The sequence below is a fragment of the Geotrypetes seraphini genome, chromosome 6 (assembly GCF_902459505.1).
Source record: "Geotrypetes seraphini chromosome 6, aGeoSer1.1, whole genome shotgun sequence".
NCBI lineage: Eukaryota > Metazoa > Chordata > Amphibia > Gymnophiona > Dermophiidae > Geotrypetes > Geotrypetes seraphini.
Window position 1 is genome coordinate 13,073,692 of NC_047089.1, and position 16,578 is coordinate 13,090,269.

Below are 16,578 nucleotides of genomic sequence, written 5' to 3' on the forward strand. Positions count from 1 at the left end.
AGTGGTGCAGCAGATGCATTTGAGCGAGACAAATTGAGATCCAGTTGAGATGAAGTCATAACTTGCACTGAATGAAACGCTGGCAGGCCCGGAGATGTCCTCCCTAACACCTCTGCTTTTGTAAGGTCTTCGTCAATCACTGTGGAGCCACGTTAGCCTTGAGACGTGTGAAAGTGAGAATCTGCTTGGAAGTCCCAATGCAGCTAAGCTGACCCGCCAAAGTCTTAAAATACTGTAGCCCTGGGAGGTTAAAGTTATGGCTTTGGAAAAGATCATCTGAAAGCCAGGCTTCGTTTTGGTTCTTGCTGCAGGTAATGTGGCTCCCTGACTCTGAGAGGCAGCTGGTGAGACAGATGGCACCAGGCTTCCAGCAGACTTCAGGAATCAAGGCTGATGCCAGACTGCTGAGAGACAAGGACATAAGAAGGTTAAACCTGAGGTACACTCAGGTCACCAGTGAAGACATCAGGTGAGAGCATGACGTCTTGCTTTCTCTTTCTCAGCTCATGTTTGTGACACGTCCTCTGCTGACCACGTATCACTTCAGTCTAGCTCAGTAAACTCTGAACTACCCTTTTCGTGTCCTAGACTCTGCCCAATTTGGGCCTCGGCAGTAGGACACGGACACACGGGGGGGGGGGGTAATTCTCAAATGGTCACCAGCGTTCAGCACAAAAACTATATTGGCAATTTTGTACGTAATTGCTGTCATAGACTATTAGAATAAATCTGCAGTTAAGCGCCTAACTATAGGCCTGAGTATGGTCACGCCTAGCTACTGATATTCTAAAAACCCATGCATGCAAAGTGCTGGACACATCCCTGACCTGTCCGTGCCTCTCCCAGGACCATCGTCCTCCCCCTTGCAGTTGGGTGCTATGGATTTTGCGTGCGCAGTGTGTAGAATATCAATTAAGGATAATTACAATTAATGCAATTATTAAATTAAGTTATGTGCGTCACTTACCCTATTTTAAAACTTCCACATGCACTGTGTACACAAGTGTTGAAAATTAGGGGGACTGGGGGGAGGCCTCAATTTAGATGTTTTAAAGATGCGCAGTAGGACATCCAACCACACGAATGTGTACATTGTAAATGAGGTCCTGAATAGAGTTTGATGCCATCACAATGTCCCTTTGTTTCTTGACAGGGAATACAAGGCGTGGAATTTGAGTATTAATTTGTACACTGTCAACGAGGCCTGGCTGTACTCAGTGCTATGGTGTGCTGGAGTTCATTCTGTCACATCCGATGCCTCTCACCTCCTTAGCAAGATGTCCTATCCCATCTGGCTGCTGGTAAGACCACCGTGTATCTGAATTACTGTCTCCAGCCTCACTGCTTTGATTCCTTTGGAGCAAAATGTCGACTGTAGTAGAAAGTCCTGGCTAGTTTGAGAGTGAGACCGACCGGTACATCACTTGTAGGTTCTTGCTTCAGCTTCACAACAGGAAAAAAATTGGGGTCCACTGGACAAAGGGTCTGTTAGGTTCCTTTTTTTTTTGATGTTCGTTTCATCGCAAAATAAACTGTTCTTTGAGTAATGCTATGTTTTTGTTTTGAGGGACTTGAGATATCCAGGTTGCGATATGGAAAATTTGCATGTGTTTTTATAAAGACTCTGTCAATGAAAATCCAAGATGGCTGCCCTCTAGCGTGATGTGTATTCAGTTTGGGCTCCTTTTTATATTTTTGCCATTACTATTTGAACAGCATGTTACCTGAAGATGGCCCCAAAGAAAAGAGGGAAGGTTAGGAGCTACCCGTTTGGGCCTCAAAACCTCTTGAGCGCCAAGCAATCTTTAATAGCATCTTTCACCTTAGCTCCTGGTCAACATGCATCTCCAACAACAGAACTACGAGATGTGGGGGGGGGGGGGGCAAAAGAAATGGTCCCAAAATATGGAGGGCTCAGTTTATATTTGAGTCTATGCATGAGTACTTTTGTAGCCAGTTTAGAAATATTAAAATTTAAACCTTCCTGGGGGGTCTGTCTGCGGGGAATGGAGTCGTGGGTCAGAGGCAAGCCTGACATGCGGGACAGGCAGCTGATTCATCCTGGCAGCAGTCGTGGTGGTCATCCATCCTGTTTGCTGACCGCTGGGAGGAAGGGAGAGTGAAAAGTCAACGGCGCATCCTGATTGCAATCAACCCTGCCTTTGGTTCCAGTCCTGGTCCCGCTAAACTGGCAGACAATAATGAAGCCAGAAGCCACGGGGGCCTTCCCTCTTACCGAGTTGCTATAGGCTCTGCCGGTCTCAATCCTGCTCCTCAAAAACAGGAAGTAACTTCAGAGGGGAGCGGAATCAAGACCAGCAGAGCCGATAACGGCCAGAAAGAAGGCTCCCCACAGTTTCTGGCTGCATTATTGCCAGCCGTTTTAGCGGAACCAAAGATAGGGCTGATTGTAATCAGGATACGCCACTGACTCCTCATTCCCCTTTCCCCCTGGTGGCCAGCAAACAGCATGGATGAGCGCCACAGCCAACACCAGGAGGAATCGGCTGCCTATCTCAGGCCTACCCCTGACCTGTGACTCCATTCCACACAGCCAGGCCCCCAGGGTAGGTAGTGTTTGAAGGGGCAAAATGGTAAAGGTGTTGGGGAGAGATCTTGGATGGAGGTGGAGAGAGAGAGATGAGATGTTGGAGGAAAGAGGGGAGAGGATATGCTGGATGGAGGAAGGCAAGAGAGGAGATACTGATTAGAACAGTGAAAATAAAGGGGGGAGAGAGAGAAAGAAAAGATGCTGAGAGAGGGGAGAGTTAACAAAACAACTGGAAAATAATAGGATGAGGGAGATGGAAAGCTATAAGTAGAAGCAGATAGAGATGAGGAATAAATGGAGGAAAACTGAAAGGAAAAGGTTAATGTCAGAGATGGATGTAGGCGAGGAAGTGAAGAAGACAGAGACAGATAGACTGAAGACCCTGGAAAGAAAATTAAGAAAAGACAGAAGAAAGCAGAAACTGGGATAAACATGAGTAAAATGGCCAGACAACAAAGGTAGAAAAAAAGAATTTTATTTCTAATTTCATGGACAGAAAATGCAGTTTTACTGTAAATTTACACTGCTTTCTTTTTTATTTTCCAAAGTGTAGAATGCTGTTTCTCTTTCTCTGGTGTTGAACTTCATATGGCTTCTTGAGGTTTAAGTCTGATTTTTGTCTACATTTATTTAAGTTTGTGGTTGCTTGTAGTTGCGTTTTCCGATGTAGGGGCTTGTTGTGAAGATGTTATCTTTGGGATATATGTATCACAGATATTTGTATTATGTTTAGTGACTTACGAGATAGCTGATGGGGAGATAGCTTAGTGTTTAGTCTTTCGCTCTTATGATAACCCAAATTTCTAACCTCGGTTTATATTCGAGTCAACCATTTTCCCTCCTTTTGGAGGGGAAAAGGGATACCTCGGTTTATATTTGCATCGTTTTTTTAAATTCAAGTATATACGGTAGTTCAGACGCTTCCTCTGGTTTGTGCTTACTGGAGCTGTTGGTAAGAGTAGGGGGATTATAACCATTGATGGAAGCCAGGGGCCGTTTTTGGATGTTTCATCTGTGGCCATCAGGTCCAACCTACCTATGAATTTTCACAGAGTAATTCCATGGCTGCACTGGGTAGGTCCCCAATAGTGACCCTTTATTCTGTTTGGTTAGAAATAGAGAATGACACAGTGACAAAATTCATCACTTTTCCCGTCCCTGCTGATAAATGCGGGAAACCGTCTCCATATCATTCATTAAGGAGAGAGGGAAGAATCAGAGTATGAATGGGCCCAGCCACTGACCCTCAAGCCTTGGACTGAGGTTGAGCTAGACACTAAAGAATGACAACAGTGGTCAACCCAGGTCCCAAGTACCTGGCAGAAACCCAAAGAGAAGCAACATTCCAGAGCTGAGATTGTGATGTCATAATATCTCATTCCACCAATGCCTAAGAGCCAACCTCAGCAGTGATGTCTCAATGGCATGATTGTCCCATACTTGGCTTACATAAGAACATAGAGAATGGCACAGGGATAGTTATCCTCATGGTTAACCAACCCTGTGTCATTCTTTAAGGAGTGAGGGAAGAATCAGAGTATGACCCTCAAGAATCAGCCACTGACCCTCAAGCCTTGCATTGAAGAATGTTGGTGTAGAAGGACTGAGGTTGAGAGAGACGCTAAACAACAACATCGGATGGTTAGAACATAAGACCATAAGTGTTGCCATATTTGGACAGACTGAAGGTCCATCAAGCCCAGTATCCTGATTCCAACAGTGGCTAATTCAGGTCACAAGTACCTGCCAGAAACCCAAAGAGTAGCAACATTCCAGAGCTGAGATTGTGATGTCATAAAGCCTCATTCCACCAATGCCTAAGTGCCAACCTTAGAGTCAGCAGTGATGTCACAATGGCTTCATTATCCTACACTTGGCTCACATAAGAATCAGAGTATGACTGGGCACAACCACTGACCCTCAGGTCTTGCACTGAAGAATGCTTGTGGAGAAGGACCGAGGTTGAGATAGACACTAAAAAATGACACGGGATTGTTTCCTGCGGTTATCTGTGGGGACGGGAACAGTGATTTAATTTTGTCACCATGTCATTCTCTGCTTAGAACTCTCAGTATCTAAGAATTCTACTGAACTTGCTTCAGTCGCAAATAAATTGGAATTGGATAAAGCTCAGCAAGGGAAGAGAGTTAGGCCCAAATTCACTAAGCAAACCGATTGGTGTGCGACCCCGGCCCGATTCACTTACCTGTCTTCCGACCATCCTCCGATCCGCGCATGCAAATGAGGGCAACGGCATGAAAAGTAGGCAGGACCGTGATTCACTAAACAAAACTCTACAACACCGACCGGGCTGGCCGATCAAAAAAAAGCAACTTCTGAGGACCAGTCGCTGAAGCCCTTTGCGACTGCCCTGCCTTCTGCAGCCCTGCTCTCTGCCCTGTCAGCCCCGAAGTCTTGCCTGCCCCGATTCTCCCACCCTTCCCTGTGTGTGCACAAAACCCTTCCCTTAAGAAGAGGGAAAAGTAGTAGGGTACAGTAGTGTCCCGGCGAGTCCTACACCCGTCTCTCAGTCTCTCTCAGGTCCCTCGTCCCGCTCTAGCACCGCCAAGATCATAGGGCTAGATTCCCCGTAGTGCAAGCCCATGATTTTAATCCGCGGGTTAAAACCACGGGCTCCAAACGTCCTGTTTCACATTCCCTTTCCCTCTGCCCTAGGGGATAAAAAAACAAAAAAACGGCCCCGGCTCGAACAGGCATACGCAGACCATCTACAGATAGTCGGCGCATGCGCGCGGATCGCACAACAGCGATCCATGCAGGCTGATGGAGCGTTCCTTCGATCGCCCCCATCTGCATATTTTTCCTTTCAGAATTTGTCGGACCTGCCCAGATCGGGCCCGATCAGGCAGGTTCATGAATCCTGGCCTTAGTATGTTATCTGAGAGGATGGAGAAAATGGAACAAACAGTGAAAGAACATAGTGATTTAGGGGGCATTCATCAAAGATTGCTAAGTGCGTTAGTACATGCTAACAATTAACACGCACTAAACACTAAAGACAACCACTTTATCCCTGTGGGTGTCTGTAGTGTATCCCTGTGGGCACCCTTTAATGAATTCCTCCCGTAATAACTGCTATTGTTCAGGATAGACTGTCCGCACAGAGAGAAATTGAAATGTACGCCAGCCGAGGTGGGATCCTGCCACCGCCTCCGTGGCGGCAGGCGCACCACAGGCCCATCTCATCCCGCCCCATTGGGGAGGTGAAACTTGAGCGCGCGAGAGATAGGGCCTGAAAGATGGTGAACTATGCCTGGTCCGTAGCGGTCCTGATGTGCAAATCGGTCATCCGACCTGGGTATAGGGGTAAAAGACTAATCGAACGTCTAGTAGCGAAGTTTCCCTCAGGAGAGCTGGCGCTCTCCGACGCAGTTTTATCTGGTAAAGCGAATGATTAGAGGTCTTGGAGTCGAAACGATCCCAACCTGTTCTCAAACTTTAAATGGGTAAGAAGGTATGGAAAATAAATTGAGACGTCTGAACCTGAGATGTTTGAACTTTCCCAAAGTGCCATTTGAATTACCGAGAGACCCTTTGACGAAATATTTAAGGAAATTCTAAAAATTCCACCTGAGTTATTTCCTCCCCTTGCTAAATGCTACTTCTTGCCAATTAGATCTGGGCTTGGAGGTGGTGAGAGTTAATATCTCACTAGATAAAATTGATGTTTCAGCCACCCTTGAGAGACCTGGTGACTTTTGTTTGCGAGTAAGATAAAGATCGAGTTTTTACTTTGTACAGTCATCATCGTACTTCCTTCTTTCTTGGTCAGAAATTGTAGGGTTTTCCTGATTTGTTTAAGACTACACAAGAAAAAAGAGAGAATTTCCTGGCAGTTGCCCAACAGGGCACATAGTCTGGAAATATTTCATTGTAGGTAGTGTTAAGAGGAGGCAAAGGGTAAAAGGTCATGAGAACACTAAAGGGAATAGACTTAGTAGATAAGGACAGGTTGTTCATCCTCTCCAAGGTAGGGAGAACGAGAGGGCACTCTCTAAAGTTAAAAGGGGATAGATTCCGTACAAACGTAAGGAAGTTCTTCTTCGCTCTTCCGGAGTCTGTTGTAGGGGAAAACACCCTCCAGGGTTTCAAGACTAAGCTGGACAAGTTCCTGCTAAACTGGGACATACGCAGGTGAGGCTGGCCTCATTTAGAGCACTGGTCTTTGACCTGGGGGCTGCTGCGTGAGCGGACTGCTGGGCAGGATGGACTGGTCTGACCCAGCAGCAGCAATTCTTATGTTCTTATGTATATCTATGAGTCCACTCATGTTCTTATGTATATCATGAGTCCACTTATGTATATCTATGAGTCCGGCCTACCCAGCAGTGGTGTCCCTTTGTTGTGACTGGTGGGGATCCCCAAGCTCTGCACAACGGAGGAGTCGTGTGGATAAGATGTCAATAATTCAGCCACGGGTATACACTTCAAAGTACACTTTATTGGTAGCAACACTGCGAAGACTCAACACTGACATGTGTTTTGGAATCGATATCTTTGTCAAGAGTCTCGAAGATTGATTTCTCTTTCGCATGAATAGTGCATTAAGCGCTGGTAAATGTTTGAAAGAAGCAGAGCCAAAAACTGGCATCCAAAGCAATTCTAATGGTTACGAGTAAGGGAGAGCAAGTCACGGGGTGAGAACACTATTCATGCGATAGAGAAATCATCCAAGACTCTTGACAAAGGTATCGATTCCGAAACACTGTCAGTGTTGAATCTTCGCAGTGCTGCTACCAATAAAGTGTACTTTGAAGTGTATACCTGTGGCTGAATTATTGATGTCATATCCTCACAACTCCTCCATTGTGTCGTGCTTCTTTCGTCGTTGAGGCCTTTTTGGGCTTTCTCTTCGGGATCCCCAAGCTTCACCATCTGATGACCTCTTCTTCTGATGGCCAGATGAGCAGTTGGTGGTAATGTCCCTGGGCTGATTCTGCTACACCATACGTGTCCAGTTGCCATACACATACAATAACTGAGCGTGTGTGGAGTACCAACACAAGTAGCTCATGGACACTGCCACTGATTGTTGAACTTTATAGCAGTTCTGGCTACCAAAAGAGGAGGTCTTCAGTTTGCAAAGCATGGGAACCCCAACAGCCAAGGTATTTATATTTTGAGATGGGGAGGATGCTGAGGGGAAGGGGAGGGCAGAGAGAATATTTGGTGCCCACCCACTCTGGGCTCAGGCCTACCTAAATTTGGCAGTCTAGTTACACTACTAAGCTCCAGGAAGAGCCCATAGAGTGGAATCAGAAAAAGTCCATTGAGGTAAGGAGATGTAGGAGGAAGAGTGGCTTGGGAAGAGACTTAGAAAGGAGAGGGCTATAGAAGAAAAGGATTGGGAAAGAGGGATAACCCTATTCTTCTGTGATCAGAGTACTCAGGTTGTGAACGAGGCCATTGGTGGGGAAACTGTCTTGTGTTTCAGCCTGAGATGAGACACGTGTTCCATATTTAACAGAAGATAAGCCGATTGTTTCTGTTCCAGCCTCCTGACGAATACTACCTAATCTGGATAACATCTGATCTTGTTTCATTCACTGTTATCATAGGAGTTTTTATACTGCAGAAGTAAGTATCATTCTTTGCTTTATGAAATTGGGACTTTATACTGCATTTATTTAAAAGATTTATTTGCCGCTCGTATCAACATTTCTAGGGCCTGTTGCACACAATAACTTGTGTTATAGTTCATGATCTATTGTAATCTCTTCCTTTCAAGTCATGTTTACAGCAGTGTTTTTAGGACAGCTTTCTAAAGAATATGGTTAATTTATTTAGTAAGAGTTATTCTGAAAGGTTGAGGCTCACAAAGACCAGAATTGACTCTCTGTGATTTGGGCTTCTCGTTTTAACTTAGTGTATGTTGGAACACCCTGAGTTGGTGAGTACCAACTCTCATCTGAGATTTGACGGAGATCGTTAAGAGTAGCGAATTGGCTGCATGAAGAATGTTGGGCAAGCATCCAAGCAGGTGAAACACTTCTTCTAATGCAGTGTATCGCAAACGGTGTGCCTCCTGAGATTTCAGGTGGTGCTGCGACACACTGGGAAGGTGGAGAGGCACAGGTGGCTGATTGCCTACAGGACATGCCTCTCATGACGAGAGGTACGTCCTGTAGGCAGTCGGCCATCGCCAGCGCTTCTCCGTCTCTTGGCCCTCTTCCTTGCTGACACCCCCCACTGGCGGCTCAGGGCTCGTCTGGAGGGCCTTCACGCATGCGCGTGACATTATCACGGCAACGTCTGCGTCCTTACAGATGCCTCGAGCCGCGGCCACTACATTTAGAGTTAACAGTGAAGGCTGCTTGAGCATCTCCAAAAGATCTGCCACTGTGGGACTTTAAGAGCGTTAAAATTGAAGAATTGTGTAGTCCTGCCACATTGGAAAAATGTCGCCTCATATCATATGATAGAATAGATTTGTAACGATTAGCAACAAGAAAAGGTGTCATGAAGTTGTCGTCATTATAGAAACAGATTGGATCGTTTACTTTTCACTGGCTGCTCGGCAATGCTGGATATGTTTCTTGTTGGTTTAGAAAGGTACCTAGACTTCCTTGCTGGAGTTTGCTGGTTGAACGCCTGTTGCAACTTTTTTTTGATCCTCCAGGGCCGCAATCCAGTTGGGTTTTCAGGATTTCCCCAATGAATATGTATGAGATCTATTAGCATACAATGAAAGCAGTGCATGCAAATAGATCTCATGCATATTCATTGGGGAAATCCTGAAAACCCGAGTGGATTGTGGCCCTCGATTAGGGACTTTTGACACCCCTGCTCCAGGGTATGTTGAATTTTGAACAGGTATTTAATCACCTGCATTCTGTCTATTACTGGAGGTGGGCAAACCAGGAATTCTTACAGATGAGCCAAGCCAAGGAGTCTAGAGCAGGGGTGTCAAAGTCCCTCCTCGAGGGCCGCAATCCAGTTGGGTTTTCAGGATTTCCCCAATGAATATGCATGAGATCTATTAGCATACAATGAAAGCAGTGCATGCAAATAGATCTCATGCTTATTCATTGGGGAAATCCTGAAAGCCCAACTGGATTGCGGCCCTCGAGGAGGGACTTTGACATCCTTGGTCTAGAGAGTCTCTATCTACCCAAACAAAGGCCAAGTCCAATTTAATTACCACAGAAAACAAACTAATTAGAATTGTAAAATAATATAACAAAACGTTTCTAACTTTTTTGAGCCCCATTTTATAAAGAATATATATATAGAGAGAGATCGTAACGGAGGTGTCCAGGTTGGATGATATTATAGAAAAGGATCTGCCAGCACAGATATGCGTATTTCCTTTGTAAAATGGAGATTACCACATAGATTCAAACCCTGCCACAACTTATCTTCCTGAAATTTCTTTGTGATGTAGATTTTTACATGAAAATACACTTTTCCCTCCGCATTCGCTGTGATAGGGGATTAACAGACCAGTGAATACAGAAAAACCGCGAATAACTTTTTCATATGTTATTTGCTGTTTTCTATTAAAAACCATCATGAATAGGGTGAAACCGCGAATAGCGTGACGGGAGACCTGGCTTGTTCCTGAAGGAGAGGCAAAACACGGTTAAGAAAGTGCCGGGAATCGGCGATTTTCTCCGCCAACGCTTAGAATCGGCGATTTCTCTATGCAAGCTGACGTCATTTGAGGGGGAGGAGCCAGCAAGCTAAAAACCGCGAATAATCAAAACTGTGATTGCTGAAACCGTGAATACAGAGGGAAAAGTGTAGTAGATTTCTGAAGTCGGAATTTGATTCTATACATTTGAATACTGTTATTTACACATGGATATGATTCTAAAATAATATTCTTTGTGACCCAGGTTTTATCTTTGGTTTTTTCCATCTTAGTTCTGTCTCATTTTTTCTGTCTTTACTCATGTTCTATCTTTCTTTACTTTCTTCATCCTTTTTTGTTTTCCCCTTTATTTCTCCAACTTTTCTTCATCTTCCCGTCTCGTTCCTCTATTCATTTATCCTCTTGGAAGGGCTTAATTTCTGGGGGAACAGTTGGGAATCCAGTTCTGCTCCTTCTTTTCCAAGTCCTAGAAACAGAGATCTCCTGCTCCTTCCTCCCTCCCCAGAGATCTCCTGCTCCTTCCTACCTCCCCAGAGATCTCCTGCTCCTTCCTCCCTCCCAGAGATCTCCTGCTCCTTCCTCCCTCCCCAGAGATCTGCTCCTTCCTCCCTCCCCAGAGATCTGCTCCTTCCTCCCTCCCCAGAGATCTCCTGCTCCTTCCTCCCTCCCTTCCAGGAAGAGAAGAGAAGGAGAGGTTGTTCTACCCTATTTCCCCTTGTATAGGCCGCCCCCCCATGTTTAGGCCGCTGAAAATGCCTATGCAAGTTTTAAAACTGGTAGATAAGCCGCCCCATTGTATTAGCCGCAGCTTATCTACCAGTAACTGGGACAGCCTATGCTGTTTTAAAAAAATCATCCCCCTCCCCCTTACCTCCCTCGCTGGACAGCGGACAGCAGCCTCCTTGAATCTCGCAGCCAGCAGTCCAGGGCAAGAGCGATCTTTTCGATCTCCAGCCCGGCCCCACGCTGCTTCCTGCAAGCCTTTTTATTGGCCCACCGTAAAAGCATGCTGTAATAGATAGGGGTTTGAGACCACATAGGTCCATAGGTCCCTTCATCAAAGGTTATATAGGCCCCAGTACAGGCAGTCCCCGGGTTAAGAACGAGTTACCTTTTTAAAGCTGTTCTTAAGTAACTCAGAACTTGTGGATTTTATGATTCTTGCTTCTTACCTCTCCTCCCAGCTGACAAAAGGGCCGACTGTCCCTACCAATGTTCCCTCTAAGGTACAGCACGCACAACCACACACTGCTCTTAATGTGGCCAAGCGTCATTCCTGAATCTGTATACGAGTCCATGCCACTGGAAATACTGCTCAGTGAAATCAAATGAAGCTGGAACCACGTTCATAAGTACGAGTCGGACTTAGGTCAAGTGTTTGTAACTCGGGGACTGCCTGTACTACAGTAAAAGACATCACACGCTGTTAAGACTCCAGCATAAATCTAGATTACTCTTCTTTAGTATATGGGACTAGTTTACCTTGACTTCCAGTCACAGGAGAAGACCCTCTCCAAGAAATAGTTTAATTTTGACCCCAGTGGAGGTGTCAGGTGTGCATCGTTTTGCATCTTTCACACACTCTTCTGTCAGCCCAACCTGCTTCTATGTCCTGGTAATTCTCATTGCTGCTCGCACCCTCTCGAGTTAATAAAAGAAGTAGGTGCTTTGAGGAATTAAACTGGTTCTGTCGCTGTAATTCATATATATCAAGACTGATCCTGTTGAAGCGCTAATGAAGCCTCGGTGCGTCTTCCTCCCTAATGCAATTTATTTGCAGCAGCTTCTGATTTAATAAAGCCAAGTACGTCGTCGGTGAGTCAAGTGTTGGAGCGCAAGCCTGTCTGGGATGCTTTCATGGACTGATTTAGAAAGCTTCCTGGGTGGTTACCCCAGGTTTCACATAGTCATGCCACGGGGCAGCGAGGCAGGAAGAGTTTCAGCATAGAGCATGACACGGGGACAAATTTTTCACCGTCCCCGCATGAACTCATTTTCCCATCCCGTCCCCGCGAGTTCTTTTCCTGTCCCTGTCCTGCAAGCTCCGTCCTTATCTGCACAAGCCTCAAACACTTTAAAATCCTAAGTAGCAACATTCTAGAGCTCAGATTGTGATGTCATAATGCCTCATTCCACCAATGCCTAAGCTCCATCCTCACCTGCACAAGCTTCAAACACTTTAAAATCATGTGTCCTAGGCTTGTGCAGTTAAGGCGGAGCTTACAGGAATGGGGCAGGGACAGGAATGGAGCTTAGACATTGGTGGAATGAGGCATTATGACACCACAATCTGAGCTCTAGAATATTGCTTACAAGGATTTTAAAGTGTTTGAGGCTTGTGCAGATGAGGACGGAGTTTGCAGGAATGGGGCAAGGACAAGAAAAGAACTCATGGGGGGCGGGGGAAAATTTGTCCCCGTGTCATTCTCTACCTCTGAGGCCTTGAGAGCACACACGCATGCATCATCTCTAGATTCTTCTTGTACTTTTGTTGTAAAGGGAATCGCAATTCACCAAGCAGGTCCCACTGTTCGTCCTTTGTTTCCAGTGGAAAAACTTTGCTGCATGATTTCCTGAAAGGCAGAAGATGTGGCTCGGAACATTTTCAGAAGCTTCTGCTCTCACGTGCTTTCAGAAGGTCCATGTTTGCATCTGCTTGTCTACTAGCCATCGCTGAGAGGCCTTCATCTTGGTTCATGCTTACTGTTGGGGGGGGGGGGGGGGGAAGGTTTAAGCAAGGACTGTGAAGTCTGTTGACTACTGTTTCTTCCTCAGATAGGACCAGGGTTATTGAATGTGATGATTACTAACTGACCTTTTGATTTTTGTTTTTTGATTTTTATTCCTTCTTTCTTGCACTGTGGTTTTTCTCCTTACTGCTCTGACTGGTGTGCATGTTCCTGCTTTTTTTTTTCTCTCTCTCATTCTCTTTCTGCTGCATTTTGGCATCTCAGTTTTCACATGATCAGGTAATTCAACTTTCTTTCTGCCCTCTTTCTCCTCCGCACCCCTCTCCTCTCTCCTGGCTCTCACTGCAGACCTGGGATATGCCCAACAAACTGGATGAGTGACAAAAACGAGTTATAGATAACAGAGAAATTTTCCTGAATATTGATCAGTGAAACTAAATTGCCCAAAAATACTTTCTTTTAGGAGAAAGGGATTTGTATACCGCTTTTTTGTAGCTTCACAGCCACACGCAAAGCGGTTTACATACAGGTCCTTCAAGCATTTTCCCTGTCTGTCCCAATGGGCTCGCAATCTATCCATCGTACCTCGTTCAGGGTCACAGGAAGTGGCGCAGGGCAGTACCTGGGACAATGGAGGATTAAGTGACTTGCCCAGGGTCAGAGGGAGCAGCCCAGGGTTTGAACCCACAACCTCAAGGTGCTGAGACCGTAGCTCTAACCACTGCGCCACTCTCTCCTCCAATACAATAGCAGAAGTGAGCCAAGTATAGAATGATGAAGCCATTGTGACATCACTGATGAGGTTGGCTCTTATTGGTGGAATGAGGCATTATGACATCAGGGAAAGGGACTGGGTTTTGTATACTGACTTTTTGTAGTTTTGCAACCACACTGAAAGCGGTTTACATATAGGTACTTGCATTTTTCCTATCTCACAATCCATTTAAATATACCTGGGGACAGTGGAAGATTAAGTGACTTGCCCGGGGTCACAAGGAGGTTTTGAACCCAGAACCTCAGGGTGCTGAGGCTGTAGCCCTAACCACGACGTCACACTCTCCTTTGATAGACATAGTTTGCTTAAAACACCCCTTTCACAATGAGTCCTTTGAGAAATGTGCTAATGTTTCTATAGCTTGTTCCTCCCCCCCCTTATAAGAATATATGTCAAGTCTCAGCTATTTTAGGAATAATTTTTTACTAACCTAGCCACAAAATGTACAGATACTTTTGTACCTACATGTGCCTAAATCAGTTTTTAAAAAGAACTATCTAAGGCGGAAAAGTTATTAATGTGGGCTGCCATTAAGAAGGGTTTTTTGTGGCGCAGGGTCTCAGTGTATAAAATGGGACCCTGGATCTGAAATAGCATAGTTTGTAATGGAATAAGATAACCCTAGCAATAGTAAGTCTATACCACTCACTCATGATCGAAACAGTCAAGGTTCTGAAGGGAATAGACTTAGTAGATAAGGACAGGTTGTTCACCCTCTCCAAGGTAGGGAGAACGAGAGGGCACTCTCTAAAGTTAAAAGGGGACAGATTCCGTACGAACATAAGGAAGTTCTTCTTCACCCAGAGAGTGGTGGAAAACTGGAACGCTCTTCCGGAGTCTGTCATAGGGGAAAACACCCTCCAGGGATTCAAGACAAAGTAGATAAAGACAGGATGTTCACCCTCTCCAAGGTAGAGAGAACGAGAGGGCACTCTCTAAAGTTAAAAGGGGATAGATTCCGTACAAACGTAACGAAGTTCTTCACCCAGAGAGTGGTAGAAACCTGGAACGCTCTTCCGGAAGCTGTTAAAGGGGAAAACACCCTTCAGGGATTCAAGACAAAGTAGATAAAGACAGGTTGTTCACCCTCTCCAAGGTAGAGAGAACGAGAGGGCACTCTCTAAAGTTAAAAGGGAACAGATTCCGTACAAACGTAAGGAAGTTCTTCACCCAGAGAGTGGTAGAAACCTGTCGTAGGGGAAAACACCCTCCAGGGATTGAAGATATTCAAAGTTAGACAAGTTCCTGCTGAACCAGAACGTACGCAGATAGAGCTAGTTTCAGTTAGGGCGCTGGTCTTTGACGAGGGCCGCCGTGTGAGCGGACTGCTGGGTACGATGGACCACTGGTCTGACCCAACAGCAGTAATTCTTATGTTCTTATGTGTTATTAGAGAGGAATGCTTTAAAGGAAGGAACGATCTTAAGTTATCAGTTAAACCTCCATGCCGTCCAGCACATACATTCCATACTGATCAGAAAACCTTCCTCGTATTAATATTAGTTCTCCTAGGACAAGCAGGATGAGTCAGCCACATATGGGTGTTGTCCCAACAGCTCCCAATTTGCTGACTATCCTGCTGTCCACGGAGAACCTACTGTACAGGTAAGTAACCACACTTTCATTTCATTCACCTGGCTAAACAATAATAAGCTATCCTTGAATACTCAAAAAACAAAAACAATGCTTTTTACTTGGAAAGGAAACATAACTTTAAAAACACCATTCATATTAAACAACTCTCCTCTTGAATCCGTATCCCCAAATGAAAATTCTTGGAGTAATAATTGACGCGGATCTCTCATTTCATAGTCATATTAGCGAAACGGTTAAATCCTGTTTTTTCAGACTACGGCTTCTGCGTTCAATTTCCACCTTTTTAGACCCTAAATCTATCAACATTCTGGTTCATTCGCTAATTATCTCAAAATTAGACTACTGTAATTCTCTCTTAATTAACATAACCCCAGAAAGAAAGGAGACGACTCCAAATTATCCAAAACACCGCAATTAAATTAATTCACAAAGCAAAAAAATACGACCATGTTACCCCTTTATTTATCAAATCTCACTGGCTTCCAATCTCCCACCGAATCTCTTTCAAAACCTTATTTTTAGTTTATAAAACATTAATTTCTAACGAACCCCAATTTATATCAAAAATGATTGTCCCATACAACCCTTCTCGATCTCTAAGATCATCCTCATCTAATCAGCTTTCAGTCCCTTCATTAAGAATAATCGGCACTAGACGTAATGATATGTTCTCAGTGGTGGCCCCTTCACTGTGGAACTCTCTTCCAAATTTTATTAAAAATGAAAAAGATCTTATCACTTTTAAAAAATTGCTAAAAACTTATTTATTTCAAGATGCATTTGATTTATGATATGACCTATTTTAGATTTTTATATCTTGCTAATATTTTCTTCTTGCCTCATCCCATTTATACCTATTGTATTTTCCATTTTATGTAAATTATAACAAACAAAGCAATTGTAACTTTCCCCTTCCTTCCTACCTATTCATGTTTGTCCAAATTGTTTTGTCAATTGTATAACTTAGATAAACTATATGTATTACCACAATCTGTTGGTTTTTAAATTGTACATCGCTTAGATATTGTAATAAGCGATACATCAAATGTAAATAAACTTGAACTTGAACTTGAACTTGCTGTTTTACCTTGTAATACGCTAACAGAACTGGATAAGTAACAGTTCAAACCAACGTCTTCCAAGAACCAGCAGTTATTTATCTGGCTGCGAGTTCAAATCCAGATCATTCCATCCCAGGAACATAAAGAGAAAATCCTCAGTAGAAGTCTGACTCTCAGTTCTGGTTTATTTTTCTGATGTAGTGGAAAGTGATTTGAACTGTGAGTCAGACTTCTGCTGAGAATTTTCCCGTTCTCTTCCTGGGATGGAATGATCTGGATTTGAACTCGGA

General features: G+C 44.5%; 1 protein-coding gene across 1 annotated transcript in view; it reads left to right on the plus strand.

Annotated features, from left to right (window-relative positions):
- Positions 1–16,578, plus strand: part of GDPD5 (glycerophosphodiester phosphodiesterase domain containing 5) — a 358,608-nt gene that overhangs the window by 319,720 nt on the left and 22,310 nt on the right. Inside the window, exons 12-14 of the mRNA XM_033950424.1 lie at positions 312–469; positions 1,154–1,301; positions 8,067–8,149. Coding sequence (XP_033806315.1) covers positions 312–469; positions 1,154–1,301; positions 8,067–8,149 — 389 coding nt within the window. The remainder of the gene's footprint in view (positions 1–311; positions 470–1,153; positions 1,302–8,066; positions 8,150–16,578) is intronic.